The sequence below is a fragment of the Nerophis lumbriciformis genome, linkage group LG22 (genome assembly GCF_033978685.3).
Source record: "Nerophis lumbriciformis linkage group LG22, RoL_Nlum_v2.1, whole genome shotgun sequence".
Lineage (NCBI taxonomy): Eukaryota > Metazoa > Chordata > Actinopteri > Syngnathiformes > Syngnathidae > Nerophis > Nerophis lumbriciformis.
This window is the reverse complement of record NC_084569.2, coordinates 519,664-540,093: the sequence shown is the minus strand read 5'-3', so window position 1 is coordinate 540,093 and position 20,430 is coordinate 519,664. Positions and strand designations below refer to the sequence as shown.

Genomic DNA, 20,430 nt, shown 5'->3' with positions numbered 1-20,430 from the left:
CTACAGTGCAAATGTTTCCTGTAGACATAATCATGCATTTTACCTGTAGATATAATCATGAAGCTACAGTGCAAATGTTACCTGTAGACATAATCATGCATTTTACCTGTAGATATAATCATGAAGCTACAGTGCAAATGTTACCTGTTCACATAATCATGCATTTTACCTGTAGACATAATCATGAAGCTACTAGTGATGGGTCCGGCAACACCGATGCATCGGCGCATGCGTCGAGCTCATAGAGCGAAACCCTGTGTCGGTGCGCGTACCGCTTTTAGAAAGTCACGTGACCGATCATGAGCTGTTTTGGTCACGTGACCGATACGCGAACTGTGTCGCCTCCTCTGTGCCCTGCGAGCGGCTCTTTTCTACAGCCGGAGAAATAATAACTAAGAAGAGAAAGCGTCTAAAATTGAATACGTTGGAAAAACCGGTTTTTTTTTAAAAATAAAAATGTGTAAAAATAGATAAATAATATTTTCCAGGTCCACAAGCAACCTCATTCACAACACGTTCTCTTAAATTTCCATGTTATGATACATGTTCACATTATTTATTGACTGTATCTAAAAAAAAGACAAAAAATATATTTTTATTTAAATGAAGTTATGAAATAATCCTAAATGAAATACAATGACTTGGTTTATATTATTGTATATACTAGGTCAGTGGTTCTCAACCTTTTTTCAGCAATGTACCCCCTGTGAATTTTTTTTTAATTCAAGTACCCCCTAATCAGAGCAAAGCATTTTTGGTTGAAAAAAAAGAAGTAAAATACAGCACTATGTCATCAGTTTCTGATTTATTATATTGTATCACAGTGCAAAATATTGCTCATTTGTAGTGGTCTTTCTTGAACTATTTGGGAAAAAAAGATATACAAATAGATAAAAACTTGTTGAAAAATAAACAAGTGATTCAATTATAAATAAATATTTCTACACATAGAAGTAAGCATCAACTTAAAGTGCCCTCTTTGGGGATTGTATTAGAGATCCATCTGGATTCATGAACTTAATTCTAAACATTTCTTCACAAAAAAAAAAATCTTTAACATCAATATTTATGGAACATGTCCACAAAAAATCTAGCTGTCAACACTGAATATTGCATTGTTGCATTTCTTTTCACACTTCTTTTTGACAGACATTTTAGTGACAAACCTGAGCTTGTGCTTCACTGAGTTTATGAACTTACATTCATATTTTGTTGAAGTATTATTCAATAAATATATTTATAAAGGAGTTTTGGATTGTTGCTATTTTTAGAATATTTAAAAAAAAATCTCACGTACCCCTTGGCATACCTTCAAGTACCCCCAGGGGTACACGTACCCCCATTTGAGAACCACTGTACTAGGGCATACAATCAGTGTCAGTTGAGTCGGTCCATAGGTTGCCTGTAGGGATTTTTAATGTCCAGCAGATGTCAGTATTTAGTGACACAGTATCGACACAGTATCAATACAGTTTTGCAATGTGTCGAAACGCTTCATGACGCCTCATCAACCCATCACTAGAAGCTACAGTGCAAATGTTACTTGTAGACATAATCATGAAGCTACAGTGCCAATATTACTTGTAGATATAATCATTTACTTGTAGACATAATCATGAAGCTACAGTGCCAATATTACTTGTAGATATAATCATTTACTTGTAGACATAATCATGAAGCTACAGTGCCAATATTACTTGTAGATATAATCATTTACTTGTAGACATAATCATGAAGCTACAGTGCCAATATTACTTGTAGATATAATCATTTACTTGTAGACATAATCATGAAGCTACAGTGCCAATATTACTTGTAGATATAATCATTTACTTGCAGATATAATCATGAAGCTACAGTGCAAATGTTACTGTAGACATAATCATGAAGCTACAGTGCCAATATTACTTGTAGATATAATCATTTACCTGTAGACATAATCATGAAGCTACAGTGCAAATGTTACTTGTAGACATAATCATGAAGCTACAGTGCCAATATTACTTGTAGATATAATCATTTACCTGTAGACATAATCATGAAGCTACAGTGCAAATGTTACTTGTAGACATAATCATGAAGCTACAGTGCCAATATTACTTGTAGATATAATCATTTACTTGTAGACATAATCATGAAGCTACAGTGCCAATATTACTTGTAGATATAATCATTTACTTGTAGACATAATCATGAAGCTACAGTGCCAATATTACTTGTAGATATAATCATTTACTTGCAGATATAATCATGAAGCTACAGTGCCAATATTACTTGTAGATATAATCATTTACCTGTAGACATAATCATGAAGCTACAGTGCAAATGTTACTGTAGACATAATCATGAAGCTACAGTGCCAATATTACTTGTAGATATAATCATTTACCTGTAGACATAATCATGAAGCTACAGTGCCAATATTACTTGTAGATATAATCATTTACCTGTAGACATAATCATGAAGCTACAGTGCAAATGTTACTTGTAGACATAATCATGAAGCTACAGTGCCAATATTACTTGTAGATATAATCATTTACCTGTAGACATAATCATGAAGCTCCAAAGCTAAAGTGCAAATGCTAACGTACGCTGATCCAGACCTGGTAGACGGACGCTTCTTCTTGCTTTTTATAGGCAGTTGAGAAAAGGCTTCTTAGTAGCAGTTAGTATTCTAAAGACTGAAACCAAGAGAGGAGATTTTTACTTTGACTTTCGTTTCATATCGTCCTTCAGTGTTTGCCAAGAAAAACTTCAGCTACGCCCTTAATTATCTCTTTCTTTGTTTTTGTTTTTGTTCATGTGATTCTGACAGTAAAAAGGAGTTGGCAACCACAACCATGCTTTACCTTTTACTGTGTAAGACCTGTCATAAGGACAAGCGGTAGCAAATGGATGGATGGATGGACGTGTCATAAGAGCAGTATTTTTGTGCACAATACAGGAGACATTTTGTCAGCAGATTGAAGCAAATAAATGTACCGATACTTAAAAGGACAAAACCTGTGTGTGTGATATCGATTTGATAACAATTTGCTACAGGGACAGTATTGCTGATACCACAAGTATTTCAGGCAAACAAAAAATGTGTGTCATCAACGCATTTTTACAATATGTTATACTTTATTTGCAAAATATAGTCAATGGTGCAAAATAACTAAAAGAAAAAAATATTATTGTTTCCTATTTACATCATTGGCGTTTGCCCCCGTCCCTGTAAACAATGTAACAATATATAAATATAGAGAATAGAAATATAGAACATATAAATATATAAATACAGAGAATATAAATATAGAACATATAAATATAGAGAATATAAATATAGAGAATATAAATATATCAATATAGAGAGTAGAAATATATAAGTATAGAAAATATAAATATATAAATAGAGAGAATATGAATATATAAATATAGAAAATAGAAATATATAAATAGAGAGAATAGAAATATATAAGTATAGAAAATAGAAATATATAAATATAGAGAATATAAATATATAAATATAGAGAATATAAATATATAAATATAGAGAATAGAAATATAGAACATATAAATATATAAATACAGAGAATATAAATATAGAACATATAAATATAGAGAATATAAATATATAAATATAGAGAATATAAATATAGAGAATATAAATATATCAATATAGAGAGTAGAAATATATAAGTATAGAAAATAGAAATATATAAATATAGAGAATATAAATATATAAATATAGAGAATATAAATATATAAATATAGAGAATAGAAATAGCAAAGTATCATGCAGCTATACCGACACTTCCTGGTATTGGCCATATCTGCGTTGCCAGACGTACGATAATCTGTGTAATTTTATGACTATTTCAGACCCTCATTGAAACAATCGTTAAAATAAAACCAAAAAGGTACAATAATTGTAAGTGTTCGACACATGGCTATTAGCAAACACAAACATGATATTAGCAAACACAAACATGATATTAGCAAACACAAACTCACGTGACTCTTTACAGAAAGGTGGGGAGCTTCTTTTGCCGACATTATGGGTTTATTAAGAGATAAACCTGCATTAAAAGTATTCTGTGGTAAAGTTTTTACTGTAACAGGTGGTCTGGCGCAAGGTTTAATTTGGTATGTACGATAATATCCCTCAAAACATGGCAAAATAAGCGTCTGTTGCGATAATGTGTCATTTCCCATCTGGCAACTTCATGTGCTGGGACTATAAAGGAGTGAAGAAGCAGAAGAAAGGCACCATTAGAAGAAAAGAAGTGAAAGAAGGAAGAAGAAGAAGAAGAAGAGCATGCTGGCAGTAAATGTAAGTCACTAAGGTAACATTATTTAACAAATGCATTTTAAATGCTTGACTTGGGTGGAGGAGTATATTTACAGCTAGAATGTATTGAAATTCAAGTATTTCTTCTTTATATACAGTGTTGGGACTAACGCGTTACAAAGTAACGCGTTACTGTAACGCCGTTAGTTTCGGCGGTAACTAGTAATCTAACGCGTTATTTTTTTTTTTATTCAGTAATTTAGTTACCGTTACTACATGATGCGTTACTGCGTTATTTTACGTTACTTTTGATGTAGAATCGGCTAGAAACAGAAGCGCTGCGGTGACGTTCTTCTGAATCTTCCTCTGTCACAAGCCGGAGAGAAGAAAAGAGGCGCGGTCTATGTGTGTGTGTGGGGGGCGGGGGGGGCGGGGAGGGGAGGTTTGATCCGCGGTTTGATATATGAAACAAAAAAAAAAGTTGTTGGCACGTTCAGTCCACACACAGCGTGGTCATGGCGAGCGCAATAACGGAGGAGCTTGAACGCCCCGCGCCATTGAATCGGTGTGTTTATAAGTGCAGATTCGGTTGTGCAAAACGAGGGTTTTAAACACATGCTGAACGTGCTTGAACCACGTTACGACATCCCGTCGCGCACCCACTTCAGCAATAAGATTGTGCCAGATCTTTATGAGCAGGAGAAGAAAAAAGTTGTGGATGAACTATCCCGAGCATCAGCTGTTGCGCTCATGACAGACGGGTGGACGTCCAGCGGAACTATAAGCGCTCACTTCATCACAGCAGACTGGGAGATGAGAAGACACGCCCCCTCTACGAGAGTCACCTTGCGCAGGTACTGACACAAGCAGTGGAGGAATGGAAGATAAAGATATCCCATGGGATATCTTTATCTTCCATTCCTCCACTGCTTGGAGGAATGACTGACTGCAGTCACACGTGATAATGCCAAAAATCAAATAATTACAGAGAATGAGGCAGGACTGGGACCACAGATAGGTGCTTTGCACATGTAGTGAATTTGGCATCACAGAAGGGAATCTCAGTCAATAGGATGGAGCGCCTCTTTGGGAGGATCAGGAAGGTTTCCTACTTCCACCCAAGCACAACAGCTGCTCATGTGCTTAAGACAAAGCAAGAAATGCTAAAGCTGCCTGCTCATACATGATGTCCCAACGAGGTGGAACTCCACTTATGATATGTTGGAGCAGCAGGCAGCTACTCTGCATTGACCCACAACACCCTGAAGACAAATGTCACCCTGTCTGATGATGATGTGAGAGTGGCAGATGAGGTCCTCTAGGTGCTTAAACCCCTCAAAAGTGTTCCATCTCTACTGAGCACTGAAACTTCACCATCTGTGTCAATGATCCTGCCACTGAAAACAAGGATTCTACAATCCATGGCTCCAAGTGTGGAAGACAGCAGCATCACTCCAGATGTCAGGCTTTATTTCACTACCTATGTTTCAAGGAAGATGATGTTTCTTCTTATGTTGCACTTAAACTTGTTTTTTATTAATGGTCATTGGTCCAAGTTTAAAGAAAGGAGGAATGCCTTTTTATGTTGCACTGTTTTTCATTAATTATGTTAAAAGGAAAATAAAAATGCATGTCAAGTTGATCAACAGATTGTATTATTCTCCAGTGCAATAACAGTACTGACATGAAGGCAAAAAGGGCATTAATGGGAGCTTTAAAAAAAAAAGAAGAAAAAAAGAAGTAACTAAATAGTTACTTTTCACAGTAACGCATTACTTTTTGGTGTAAGTAACTGAGTTAGTAACTGAGTTACTTTTGAAATAAAGTAACTAGTAACTGTAACTAGTTACTGGTTTTCAGTAACTAACCCAACACTGTTTATATATATATAAAAATAAAATAAATACTTGACTTTCAGAGAATTCTAGCTATATATATACAGTATATATATAAATATATACAATAAAGTACTATATATCTATCTATCTATCTATCTATCTATCTATCTATCTATCTATCTATCTATATATATATATATATATATATATATATATATATATATATATATACTGTATATATATATATATATATATATATATATATATATATATATATATATATATATATACACACATGTTTTTTCACCATGCTTTCTGTAACCAACCGGACCAAACTCACACGCATTACAAACATTGCAGCTAAAATCATCGGCCTACCCACACCCAACATTTCAGATTTAAACCACAGGTCCATCACTCGACTGGCAAACACAATAGTCCAGGATGTCACTCACCAACTACACCAGTGGTTCTCAACCTTTTTTCAGTGATGTACCCCCTTTGAATTTTTTTTTTATTCAAGTACCCCCTAATCAGAGCAAAGCATTTTTGGTTGAAAAAAAGAGATACAGAAGTAAAATACAGCACTATGTCAACAGTTTCTGATTTATTAAATTGTATAAGAGTGCAAAGTATTGCTCATTTGTAGTGGTCTTTCTTGAACTATTTGGAAAAAAAGATAAAAATAACTAAAAACTTGTTGAAAAATAAACAAGTGATTCAATTATAAATAAAGATTTCTACACATAGAAGTAATCATCAACTTAAAGTGCCCTCTTTGGGGATTGTATTAGAGATCCATCTGGATTCATCAACTTAATTCTAAACATTTCTTCACAAAAAAAGAAATCTTTAACATCAATATTTATGGAACATGTCCACAAAAAATCTAGCTGTCAACACTGAATATTTCATTGTTGCATTGTAATGAATGGAATAGTCTACCTGATTTGATGTTCAGTTTATGAACTTACATTCACATTTTGTCGAAGTATTATTCAATAAATATATTTATAAAGGATTTTTGAATTGTTGCTATTTTTAGAATATTTTAAAAAAATCTCACGTACCCCTTGGCATAACTTCAAGTACCCCCAGGGGTACACGTACCCCCATTTGAGAACCACTGCACTACACCAATACATCATCCCATTACCATCAGGGCGCAGGTACAGAACCATCAAATTCCGGAGGGCCCGCCTCAGGAAAAGCCTGATCCCTGCAGCTACAGCCGCCCTTAACAACAGGCCCGGCCGACCTGTCTGACAAGCCTATAAATGTGTTGGTCATGTATGATGTCTTTTTGTTATTTTTGTTTTGTGATGTGTAATGTCTATTGTTCAAATATACAGCAGTGAAAATGAATTTCCCCAACGGGGACCAATAAATCTAAATATGTATATATATATATATATATATATATATATATATATATATATATATATATATATATATATATATATATATATATATATATATATGTATTTATGTATATATATATATATATATATATATATATATATATATACAAACCCCGTTTCCATGTGAGTTGGGAATTTGTGTTAGATGTAAATATAAACAGAATACAATGATTTGCAAATCATTTTCAAGCCATATTCAGTTGAATATGCTACAAAGACAACATATTTGATGTTCAAACTCATAAACTTTATTTTATTTTGCAAATAATCATTAACTTTAGAATTTGATGCCAGCAACACGTGACAAAGAAGCTGGGAAAGGTGGCAATAAATACTGATAAAGTTGAGGAATGCTCATCAAACACTTATTTGGAACATCCCACAGGTGTGCAGGCTAATTGGGAACAGGTGGGTGCCATGATTGGGTATAAAAGTAGATTCCATGAAATGCTCAGTCATTCACAAACAAGGATGGGGCGAGGGTCACCACTTTGTCAACAAATGCGTGAGCAAATTGTTGAACAGTTTAAGAAAAACCTTTCTCAACCAGCTATTGCAAGGAATTTAGGGATTTCACCATCCACGGTCCGTAATATCATCAAAGGGTTCAGAGAATGTGGAGAAATCACTGCACGTAAGCAGCTAAGCCCGTGACCTTCCATCCCTCAGGCTGTACTGCATCAACAAGTGACATCAGTGTGTAAAGGATATCACCACATGTGCTCAGGAACACTTCAGAAACCCACTGTCAGTAACTACAGTTGGTCGCTACATCTGTAAGTGCAAGTTAAAACTCTCCTATGCAAGGCGAAAACAGTTTATCAACAACACCCAGAAACGCCGTCGGCTTCGCTGGGCCTGAGCTCATCTAAGATGGACTGATACAAAGTGGAAAAGTGTTCTGTGGTCTGACGAGTCCACATTTCAAATTGTTTTTGTCAACTGGACGTCGTGTCCTCCGGACCAAAGAGGAAAAGAACCATCCGGGTTGTTAGAAGGGGCAAAGTTGAAAAGCCAGCATCTGTGATGGTATGGGGGTGTATTAGTGGCCAAGACATGGGTAACTTACACATCTGTGAAGGCACCATTAATGCTGAAAGGTACATACAGGTTTTGGAGCAACATATGTTGCCATCCAAGCAACGTTACCATGGACGCCCCTGCTTATTTCAGCAAGACAATGCCAAGCCACGTGTTACATCAACGTGGCTTCATAGTAAAAGAGTGCGGGTACTAGACTGGCCTGCCTGTAGTCCAGACCTGTCTCCCATTGAAAATGTGTGGCGCATTATGAAGCCTAAAATAGCACACCTGTTGAACAACTTAAGCTGTACATCAAGCAAGAATGGGAAAGAATTCCACCTGAGAAGCTTCAAAAATGTGTCTCCTCAGTTCCCAAACCTTTACTGAGTGTTGTTAAAAGGAAAGGCCATGTAACACAGTGGTGAACATGCCCTTTCCCAACTACTTTGGCACGTGTTGCAGCCATGAAATTCTAAGTTCATTATTATTTGCAAAAAAATAAAATAAAGTTTATGAGTTTGAACATCAAATATGTTGTCTTTGTAGCATATTCAACTGAATATGGCTTGAAAAGGATTTGCAAATCATTGTATTCCGTTTATATTTACATCTAACACAATTTCTCAACTCATATGGAAACGGGGTTTGTACATACAGTATATATATATATATATACACACACATACATACATACTAGAGATGCGCGGATAGGCAATTATTTCATCCGCAACCGCGTCAGAAAGTCGTCAACCATCCGCCATCCACCCGATGTAACGTTTGATCAGAACTGCATCCGCCCACCATCCGCCCGTTGTTATATATCTAATATTAATAAAAAAATTAAAAAAAGGGTGAAAACTACGCGAATTGCACCTTGTGCAGACAAGATTTTTCGATCGGACACGGAGGAATTAGCGATGTAAAAGACCACGTTGGGACAAAAAAACACAAGTCTAATGCCGTTGCTAGCGATACAAGTGGAAAACTTTCAACGTTTTTCGTCACCCAAACAGATTCTTTGGATGTGATAAATGCCGAAGTTTTATTTAGGGAGGCAATAATTGAGCATGGACTTCCAATCGCACTGGCTGATCACATGGGACAGTTAATAATGTAATGCAACTTTTAAAAATCATTACGCGGTGATCGCGATCCCAAAAATAAACTTTTCTTGCATGATAATGTCCAGAAAAATTTGCTTTATATTACTATAGAGTCCTTTTAACGAATGAGTTTGATGGTTTATCACAAACCTTAAATGAAAGAAGTCCTTTGTTCTCCTGCACCATGCATGCGCAATCCTGTCGGCTGTATTTCACAGCACGACATACTGTAAAAAGTGTTTATACTATTTATACTTTCAATTAACAAATTGAAGTCTTGTGAAAGGTTGACAGGATAACTGGCATTAACTGTCAAAATAATTTCAAACTATTGAAGTTAGCTTACAGAATAAACATGTCAATCAACCCATATGATTTTTGCTGTCATATTTTTGTTTTGAAAAGTCACTGTGACTGATAGAAAAGTGATGGTTTTAGCAACATTTTAACCTGTCTGAATGCTAATAATCATTTTGCGTCGGGGGGCGAAGCCCTGAACCCTCCACCAGGACTTTGTCCTGGACCTACCGGGGCCTGCGGCCCTTGGACCCTGGCTACTAGGTTTTTCTGATTTAAAAGTTGGCAGGTATGGTGAGGTTATAAAGCTTTTGCCTGTTAAAGAAAGGAGACTGATCCAATGCACAGACATTCGCGTGCCACGCTGTCACGACCCAGACGCACACCAGTGCGCAATCATATGGGAGCCGCGCTGAGCGCACCTCCAAGCGCGTCTCGCTGCCGGCGACGGCCAGATATGGGCCCACGCTCCAGCGCCATCCATTTTCAGGGCTAGTTGATTCGGCAGGTGGGTTGTTACACACTCCTTAGCGGGTTCCAACTTCCATGGCCACCGTCCTGCTCTCTATATCAACCAGGGTGAGCCCCACCCCTTTCATGAGCGCACTACGCGCGGAGTGACCCCTGTTACGCGCCCCCGGCAACAGGGGTGGCAAGCAGGTAAGCTGCGCGGGCGGAGCGCGCGGAGTGACCCATGTTACGAGCCCCCGGCCACGGGGGTGGCGGGCAGGTAAGATGCTTACCTGCTGCGCGTGACGCCGGCCGCGGCGAAAGCGGACGAGGCGGGGTGTCGGTGCGGTGGGCGCGGTAGTGACCCTGGACGTGCGTCGGGCCCTTCTCGCGGATCGCCTCAGCTACGGCTCCCGGTGGGGCCCTCTCGGGGGAAGGGGCCTCGGTCCCGGACCCCGGCGAGGCGTCCCTTCTGCGCTCCGTAAAAGTGTCCATCTCTTTTCTTTTCTTTTCTTCTGTTGTGGCATATGCAGCAGGTGCCTGCTCTTTTTTCGTATGTGGGTAACAACATTTAACTATGTACCGAATTGGTTTAACTGCCACCCGCAAAAAAAAAAATAAAAATAAAAAAAAAATTAATCCGCCCGACCCGACCCGCGAGCGGATAAAATCTTAGTTTTTTTAATTTCATCCGCCCGATCCGCGGATAATCCGCGGACTCCGCGGTTGTGTCCGCAAACCGCGCATCTCTAATACATACACACATATGTGTATATATATACACACATACATACATATATATATATTTATATGTACACATATACATACATATATATATACATGTGTGTGTATATGTATGTGTGTATGTATACATATATATATATATATATATATATATATATATACGTATATATAATGTGTATATATATACACACACACACACATAAATATACACACATATATATACTGTATATATATATATATATATACATATATATATACATATAATATGTATGTATGTATGTGCGTGTATATATATGTGTGTGTGTATGTATATACATATGTATATATATATATGTGCGTGTATATATGTGTGTGTGTGTGTGTGTATATATTATATATATATATATATATATATAAATATAAATATATATATATTTTTAAATGTATTTTCTATTTTATTGTTTATTTCTACACATGCTTCTTACTATTTTACAAGTTGTATTATTTTTATTTTCCAACGTTCCTCAGATGAGCCATCCGCCTCAGGGGTTATGGGCCGTGCTTTGTGTCAGGGTCCTGGTGGCCATGGTCTGATGACCTCCTGGTGCAGATGTGATAGTGTTTACTCACCTGGCTCCTCTGTACTCAGCCATGCAATCATTGGTCCATATAGTTGCATATGTGTGTATGTTGTGTGTGTTTGTGTTTGGTATGTGTGTCCGTGCGTACGTACGTGATAATGGGGAATATGGGTCACCGGGGTATTGTTTTTAACTTTGCATTTCTTTTATGTATGAAAAGCGCTTTATAAATAAAGCTTGATTTGATTTGACTTTTCATTCAATGACTCTTTTAACTTTCAACAGAGAGGATTCTTCTTCCAGTGAAAGTCTCCTCATTCTCCGTCTGCCTTCCAATCTCTTCACACCAGCAAAAGTTTGCCTCTTGGAGCGGACAACTAACTAGAAACTTCTTCAGGTAGTTTTCATCACTCTTTAATCTTGACCAGCTAACTGCTATGAGATAACTGTCACCCTTAATTATGATGTATAATATTTGTGTTTCATAACATGATGTTTGTCATGAGGTCATTATACTTTCTAGTGATGCAACCATTAATCAAAGTTCAAGTTCAAGGTCATATTTCTTTCTTTGTACCCGAAGGTAGAAAGAAGCTTTGATTCATATTCTTTTGCTTTGATTAATAGTTTGAGTGTAACTAATAAAAATTGGTAAGGAAAAGTAGAACAACTTAAATGTAAGGTACATTTAAAAAAATAGTTGAATTGATGGTAAAATATGGTTTTATACATATGAAGGAAACTTCATATGTATAAACTTGTTCCTTGAAATACACATTGAGGCTTTGAAGTGTTTTTTTCTCTCGTATCGTTTTTGGCACCATAAGCGAAACCAATAACAAAGGAAAGACCACACAGCATTGACATAATGTCTCTCAAATAAAAGCAAACTAAAGAGTCAAATACTGAAAAGTAGGGTTTGGGTTCAATCAAATGAATAGATCAAAATGACAAATGACCTTTTATTGCTTGTATTTTGACAAAGTGACTTCTTCCCGGAAGTGAGAACCAGCTGCACAACAGTCAAGATGTCTGTTGTGCAGCAAGCAGCGTGGGAACTATCTGACTAAACAAAGGGAACTAGATCTTCCTGGAAAAAGCAGATGCCAGCATAAAATCCAGCTGTGCAATGGAATAGATCCTTATACTTTGGTTCTGTCGATCTGACGTGATTCTACACGACAGAACAGGTGAAAACTCTGAAAATAATGGAGGTCCACAACTTATTTGTGTGTGACTGGGTCAAGGAAATTGGTATCTGGACTCTCCCGGATAAATATGCATCCTTGTTGCTCGGCTAAGCTTGCATTTTATGATAGGACTTGCGAGGAACGCGTCCATGTAGACCAACTAGTGCACCAGTCAGCTCCACACCCTCGACTGCTTATCCATTTAACAAAGTAACAATTACTCAATCATCGCCATATTTGATTTTGGTCCTGTTGTCATATGTGGCCTGACACGTTTGTCGTTCCATCCATCCATCCATCAATCTTCTTCCGCTTATCCAAGGTCGGGTCACGGGGGCAGCAGCCTAAGCAGGGAAGCCCAAACTCTCCCCAGCCAGCCACGTGGTCCAGCTCCTCCCGGGGGATCCCGAGGCGTTCCCAGGCCAGCCGGGAGACATAGTTTGGGCGGCATGGCGTAGTGGGTAGAGCAACCGTGCCAGAAACCTGAGGGTTGCAGGTTCGCTCCCCGCCTCTTACCATCCAAAAATCGCTGCCGTTGTGTCCTTGGGCGGGACACTTCACCCTTTGCCCCCGGTGCCACTCACACCGGTGAATTGAATGATGAATGATAGGTGGTGGTCGGAGGGGCCGTTGGCGCAAATTGCAGCCACGCTTCCGTCAGTCTACCCCAGCGCAGCTGTGGCTATGAAAGTAGCTTACCACCACCAGGTGTGAATGATTGATGGGTTCTACATGTAAAGCGACTTTGGGTACTTAGAAAAGCGCTATATAAATCCCAGTTATTATAGTCTTCCCAACGTGTCCTTGGTCTTCCCCGTGGCCTCCTACCGGTCGGACGTGCCCTAAACACCTCCCTAGGGAGGCGATCGGGTGGCATCTTGACCAGATGCCCGAACCACCTCATCTGGCTCCTCTCCATGTGGAGGAGCAGCGGCTTTACTTTGAGCTCCCCCCCGGATGCTTCTCACCCTATCTCTAAGGGAGAGACCCGCCACCCGGCGGAGGAAACTCATTTGGGCCGCTTGTACCCGTGATCTTGTCCTTTCGGTCATAACCCAAAGCTCATGACCATAGGTGAGGATGGGAACGTAGATCGACAGGTAAATTGAGAGCTTTGCCTTCCGGCTCAGCTCCTTCTTCACCACAACGGATCGATACAACGTCCGCATTACTGAAGACGCCGCACCGATCCGCCTGTCGATCTCACCATCCACTCTTCCCTCACTCGTGAACAAGACTCTGAGGTACTTGAACTCCTCCACTTGGGGCAGGGTCTCCTCCGCAACCCGGAGATGGCACTCCACCCTTTTCCGGGCGAGAACCATGGACTCGGACTCGGACGTGCTGATTCCCATCCCAGTCGCTTCACACTCGGCTGCGAACCGATCCAGTGAGAGCTGAAGATCCTGGCCAGATGAAGCCATCAGGACCACATCATGTTTAAAAAGCAGAGACCTAATCCTGCAGCCACCAAACCGGATCCCCTCAACGCCTTGACTGCGCCTAGAAATTCTGTCCATAAAAGTTATGAACAGTATTTTATTTTCTGACACGTTTGTCTACAAAATAATCAAGAGGGGAGACGTAGAAGTATTTTATCTGACAAAGTATCATTCACTCTGACCTTCTGGTTTCTATTTGTTGAAAAAACAAATAATATCAAGATAATACTTTCATGGTAAATACTAAACGAGTAAAGTATATTAAAGCGGATCAAACTTTTAACGATGCGGTAAACTTGCGCCTTCTTCAACTCTGCTCCCTTGACACTTTGTCGTCGTGGTTTCCTAAATTGTCGCACTTTTACACCCTTCTTGAAGACACTTGTATCGTTTTGGCGATGTGAATGTTTGCTACAGCAGAATACAACGCAGGCATTGGTGCCGAGTAGCCATTGAGAACAGACGCTGCTTGACCACCACGTGTGTTCAATGAGCTGGACCTCATCTCATTCAAATACAATTAATACACTGAAAGTGCAATTCTGGCTATAAACTGTCGCTTTAAGTATAGTTTGGGCTGACAACAAATAACAATCGTTATGTATAAATTACAACATATAATCTATAAACAGACTGTGAACATTTGATGATCAATTAAAATGACGTGGCACACTTACAGCAACCTGCATTACCACCTACCGCCAGCAACAGGCGCTGTTTAACCACAATAATCTAACACTCGAGCTACATTCTACCAACTTACATGTGGAGGCTAAAATAATACTTTTGACTTTTAAAATGTGTCTCAATTGATTTCAAGAAACACGCTGCACTTAAATACGACGCCATCTTAAAAACAATATGCAATTTGTATATTTTGACCCTCTGAGCTTATCGTTGGACACATCTTGGCATGAGACCAGAGGGCATGAGACCAGACTACAGTAGGATGGAAGTGGGGGGGGGGGGGGAATAGAACTGAATCTGAAAATCTTGGCATGAGACCAGAGGGCATGAGACCAGAAATCTTGGCATGAGACCAGAGGGCATGAGACCAGACTACAGTAGGATGGAAGTGGGGGGGGGAATAGAACTGAATCTGAAAATCTGCAAGTTGAAAATAAAAACCTGTAAGACTTGAATAAAACAAATGACACAAAATACATCAACAATTTTTTTATTTTTTTTTAATGTGCTTTATTTTTTAGTTCAACAACCAATACTTGCTTTAGTGTCCATGCAACCTTTTCTACAATATCAAGTTGTTTTACATTTTCAATACCAAAACTTAGTGTTGTGGCTTCATAGGAAGGTATTGCAGTAGCAGCAAAAGCAGGAACAAAAATCACATACCACGGCAAGCAAGGATAATGTGTGAGTCACAAGTATATAAGGGACAAATGGGACAAAAACACAAAAATCTTCACATATTACATAAATGTGTCATTATTGATGTATATATAATTGGAATTTACTTCATAAATGTATCAGAACTTTATTACATAGAAGCCCTGACTTCCCTCTCCCCAGCTATCTCCTCCCAAGGCGTTCCCAGGCCCGCTGGGAGACATAGTCTCTCCAAAGTGTCCTGGGTCTTTCCGGTGGCCTCCTACTGGTCGGATGTGCCTTGAACAACTTTCCACGGAGGTGTCCTACGGGGGCATCCTGACCAAATGTCCGAACTACCTCATCTGGCTCCTCTCCATGTGGAGGAGCACTGGCTTTTCTCTAAGCTCCTCCCAAATGACAGAGCTTCTCACCCTATCTCTAAGGGAGAACCTGGCCACCCTACGGTAGAAGCTTATTTCGACAACCCAAAGCTTGTGACCATAGGTGAGGATAGGAATGTAGATTGAGTGGTAAAGTGAGAGCTTAACTGTCGGGATAAGCTCCCTCTTCACCACACAAGACCGGTGCAGAGTCCGTATCACTGCAGACCGATCCACCTGTCGATCTCACAATCCACTCTACACTCACATTTAAACAAGACCCCAAGGTACTTGAACTCCTCCGCTTGGGGCAGCATCTCATCTGCAAGCAGGCGATGACACTCCACCCTTTTCCGGGTTAAAACCATTGTCTCAGACTTAGAGGAGAGGTGCTGATTCTCATCGTAGTCGCTTCACACTAAGCTGCGAACCGATCCAATGAGAGTTGAAGATCACACCCAGATGAAGCCAGCAGGACCACATCATCTGCAACAGCCACCAAAGCAGATCCCTTGCTGTGCCTCGAAATTCTGGCCATAAAAGTTATGAACAGAATTGGTGACAAAGGGCCGCCCTGGTGGATTCCATCCCTCACTGGAAACGGGTCCGACTTATTGCCAGCAATGCGAACCAAGCTCTGACACTGATCATACAGAGAGCCGAATGCTACTATTAAGCGGTCCGATGCCCCATACTCTCTGAGCACTCTGCACAGGATTTACGGAGGGATACAGTCAAAAGCCTTTTCCATGTCCACAAAACACATGTAGACTGGTTGGGCAAATTCCCATGCACCCTCAAGGACCCTGCTGGAGTATAAAGCTGGTCCACAGTTCCACGACCAGGACAAAAACCACACTGCTCCTCTTGAATCCAAGGTGTGACTATCTTGTGTAGCCTCATCCTAAATATACCTGAATAGACATTACCGGGAAGGCTTAGGAGTGTGAGCCCACAATAGTTAGAACACACCCTCTGGTCCTCCTTTTTTAAAGAGAGGAACCACCACCCCAGTCTGCCAATCCAGGGGCCCTGGCCTTATGTCCTTGAAATTATGCAGAGTATTGGCAGGCAAGACAGCCTCACAGCATCCAGAGCCTTAAGGAAATCAGCAAGTATTTTCATTCCTGCCCGTCCCCTCTCACTGGTTGAAACTCCAGAGTCGAAGAGGGTCCTACTCCTGTCGAGAAGTCTGGTTCCAGAACCCTTGCCATTCGTGAAGGTGAGACCGACAACATCCACTTGGAACTTCTCCACCTCCCACGCAGAGAAGTGGCTTTCTACATCCCTCGAGCTAGCTTCTTTAGCCGAGAACCAGACTGCCACGTTTCACCCGGCCCCTATGGCCCCTCCCATAAGTGGTGAGCCCATTGGAGGTTTTAGCCCATTTTGTCTCTTGGGGCTGTGCCGATAGGCTCCAACCCCCCCAGGTGGTAGAAAATGGATAGACATGTTTTCTTTTTTATACTGGAGTGAAGTTTAAGAGTAGAAAACATTTGAATCCAAAATGTTTTTACCCACTTTCAACTCCCCTGAAGACATTTTCATCCTATCTACTCTTTTGAGCTAAAATAGTTTTCTGTGTATCATTGATACATCAATGTTTTTGAAACTAAATGTTTTCAATTAAATATGGCAGATTATGTACAAACATTTACCTCCAAAGGACAACAAAGTCCTCAATATACTTTTGAGGGTTACATGAATCATTTAAATCAGTTTTTAATTCTGTTTTGCAGTCTTTCCGCCACTGCTGAGTTGAGCTAAAGGCCACAAAGAACAAAAGCATCACCATGTCTGAAGAACTCAGGCTGGTTCTGGTGGGAAATACAGGAGTTGGCAAGAGTGCGTCTGGCAACACCATCTTGGGCCGCGAGCACTTCCAGTCAGAGGTCAGCTTCTCCTCGGTGACCCGTACATGTGAGCAGGGAAGCACTGAGCGGCTACTGGACACTGACCAGGAAAGACCAACAAGAGTGAAGGTGGTTGACCTACCAGGCTTCGGGGACACTCACATGAGTGAGGATGAGATAATTACTGAGATGGCTAAATGTTTGGCTTTCTGTGCTCCAGGACCACATGCTTTTCTCTTGGTGGTGCCGATAGGCCGTTATACAGATGATGTGAACAAAGCTGCGCTAAATGTAGCCAAGATATTTGGGGAGGAAGCCCTCAAATCTCACACTGTGATTCTTTTTACCAGAGGGGATGATCTTAAGGGGACGAGCATTGAAGAATACCTGAGAGATGCTCCGGCTGACCTTAAAGGTCTGATCAAAAAATGTGGCGGCCGGTACCACTTGTTCAACAATAAAGACCCTGGTAATGTGGCACAGGTTGGACAACTCTTGATGAAAGTGAAGAGGATGGTGGAGAAGACTGAAACTGGGTTTTATACCAATGATATGTTCAGAAAGGCAGAGGCCATCCTTCGGGAGGAGGAGAGGAAGAGCAGCATGGTCAGTTTCAATAGTCTGTCTCCATCCGCATCTGGGAGAAACCCTCTCCCGTCTCCCTCAACTGCAGACTGGGAGAAGCTGATGAAGAAGCTGATGAAGAAGCTGAAGTGTGTAGTGGCTTGTGCCGCTATAGGCGTGGCTTTGGGGGTTGCGTTTGGCGTGGCTGCCCCCTTAGCAGCTGCAGGCATGGCATGTCTTGTAGGGTCTGCAGCCGTCGCAGCAGCTGCCTCAGGAGTAACTGCATTAGCAGTCGGGGCGGCGGTCGGTGCAGGTGTGGGTGGCCTCGTTGGCATTAACTGCGGTCTTAACGCTAAGAGTACAATGGAGGGTGTTAAGGAAACTGCCAAAACAGTTAGCAAAATAGGATGTGTTGCAGTAGTAGCTGGTGCATGTGTCGGGGTTGCTGTGGGTGCAACTGCAGAAATAGTTCCTGTTCTCTGGGGAACATCTTCCAGCACATCAGCAGTTGCATCAGCTGGTGTGACCAGTGCCCCTGTTGCTCAATCAGCCATCATACCTGTAGTGAAGACCGTGGCAAAGGCAGCAGCAGGGGTAGCAGCAACAGGGGCAGCAATATCTTTTACAGTGAAAATTGGTAAAAGAAAAACTGACAACTTGGAAGAAAGGTACGTGGAGGTGGATTTGAATAAAAAGAACCATTGAAACGTCTCAAATTCACCTCCAATGGTTGGATAGTTGACCACAATTTTAATGGCAACCATTGGAGGGAGTTCATACATTATCAAGCCAATATTGCCTTTCATCTTGCTTCTATTGATTTGCACCTTTAGCAGGCAGGTCATTTGTCCGTCCATAGTCGCGAATACGTCTTTTTTATCTCTGTAAAAATATTTTTAAAATATGTTCCGTTTTTCTTAGTTTTTTCCGACCTACAATCATTTTGAAACAAACAACATGACAGCAAGATATTTGTTATTTCATGCTATACATTACGAATCGCTATTCAGATATATTAAGTTAGATAATAATAATGATTGTACTCTTTATGATTTCTGCACTTGGATCAGTTAGAAGTGGAGAGGGAGTCGAAGAGACAGAAATTGGCTATAAAATCCAAGGCAGAATCCAGTAAAGCAGAAACAAAAAGGAAAATGCAAGTTATACACAATCTGCTGCACCTGGGTGGGGAAATGTTTTTTACCATAGTGGGAGAGGTACATGATTTTTGAACATGCTTATTTGGAATATTGCTTTTTTTCCCATGCAGTACACCACAACCTTGGCCTTTTGATTTTCTTTTGGTGAATGGTAGCATTTGAAATGGTATGTTCTGATGGTGACCACCAAATAAACCATTCTTAAACCTTCTGGTCTTGTGGTGTTTTTACTTGCCAGTACCACTGAATTAACCTTACGTTACACCGCAGAGCGCAGTAATGTTGTGGTGTGGCTCACTCAATGCTTACGTCCCTGCACATAGTACAATAGTATGTTGTGGAATTTCTGACCTTTGAGCTACCGTATATTTTGTGTCTGTCAAGAATGTCTGCTCATTTCATTTCTCGTCTATTCTAAACCATTACAGGACCAGATGTAGGCCAAAGTTGAATATGGAGTCGGGCTGACCATTCTACAAAATGTTTTGATTGTCTAAGTATGACTAAGGGTTTCAAGGAGATTGCGGAACAAACTGGTCGAAAACATCAGAACCTTGACGCACGAGGAAAACAGATAAAAATGACGAAGTCAAACCTAGGAAAAAGCTTTTTTGCTGACGGGCGCGCCCGGGGAAAACTGTTTGTGTGCTCGACAACTTAATCCAACCATTGTACCATTTAATTATGAGTAAAATAAAACTCTCGTGTTGAATCCACTTTTGTTCTCATTTAAAACCTGGACCTTCCACTACAAGTACAAGCAAGGGGCGTCACTAGCTTTTAAGGACGGGGTGGGGCTT

General features: G+C 40.2%; 1 protein-coding gene across 2 annotated transcripts; it reads left to right on the top strand.

Annotated features, from left to right (window-relative positions):
- Positions 1–4,265: 4,265 nt before the first annotated feature.
- LOC140679750 (uncharacterized) lies at positions 4,266–19,841 on the top strand. 2 transcript variants are annotated; one of them, XM_072915797.1, is made up of 3 exons: positions 4,266–4,318; positions 11,998–12,109; positions 17,793–19,841. In XM_072915797.1, exon 3 carries the CDS (start codon positions 17,847–17,849, stop codon positions 19,173–19,175), a length of 1,329 nt encoding a protein of 442 aa, XP_072771898.1. In that variant the 5' UTR covers positions 4,266–4,318; positions 11,998–12,109; positions 17,793–17,846; the 3' UTR covers positions 19,176–19,841. The 2 variants fall into 2 exon arrangements, with proteins under 2 accessions (XP_072771898.1, XP_072771899.1); XM_072915798.1 differs by having other exon boundaries at positions 4,313–4,331.
- The last annotated feature ends 589 nt before the right edge of the window (positions 19,842–20,430 follow it).

Coding starts and splice junctions, on each gene's coding strand:
- LOC140679750 (XM_072915797.1), top strand. CDS start 17,847: ATGTCTGAAGAACTCAGGCTGGTTCTGGTGGGAAATACAGGAGTTGGC.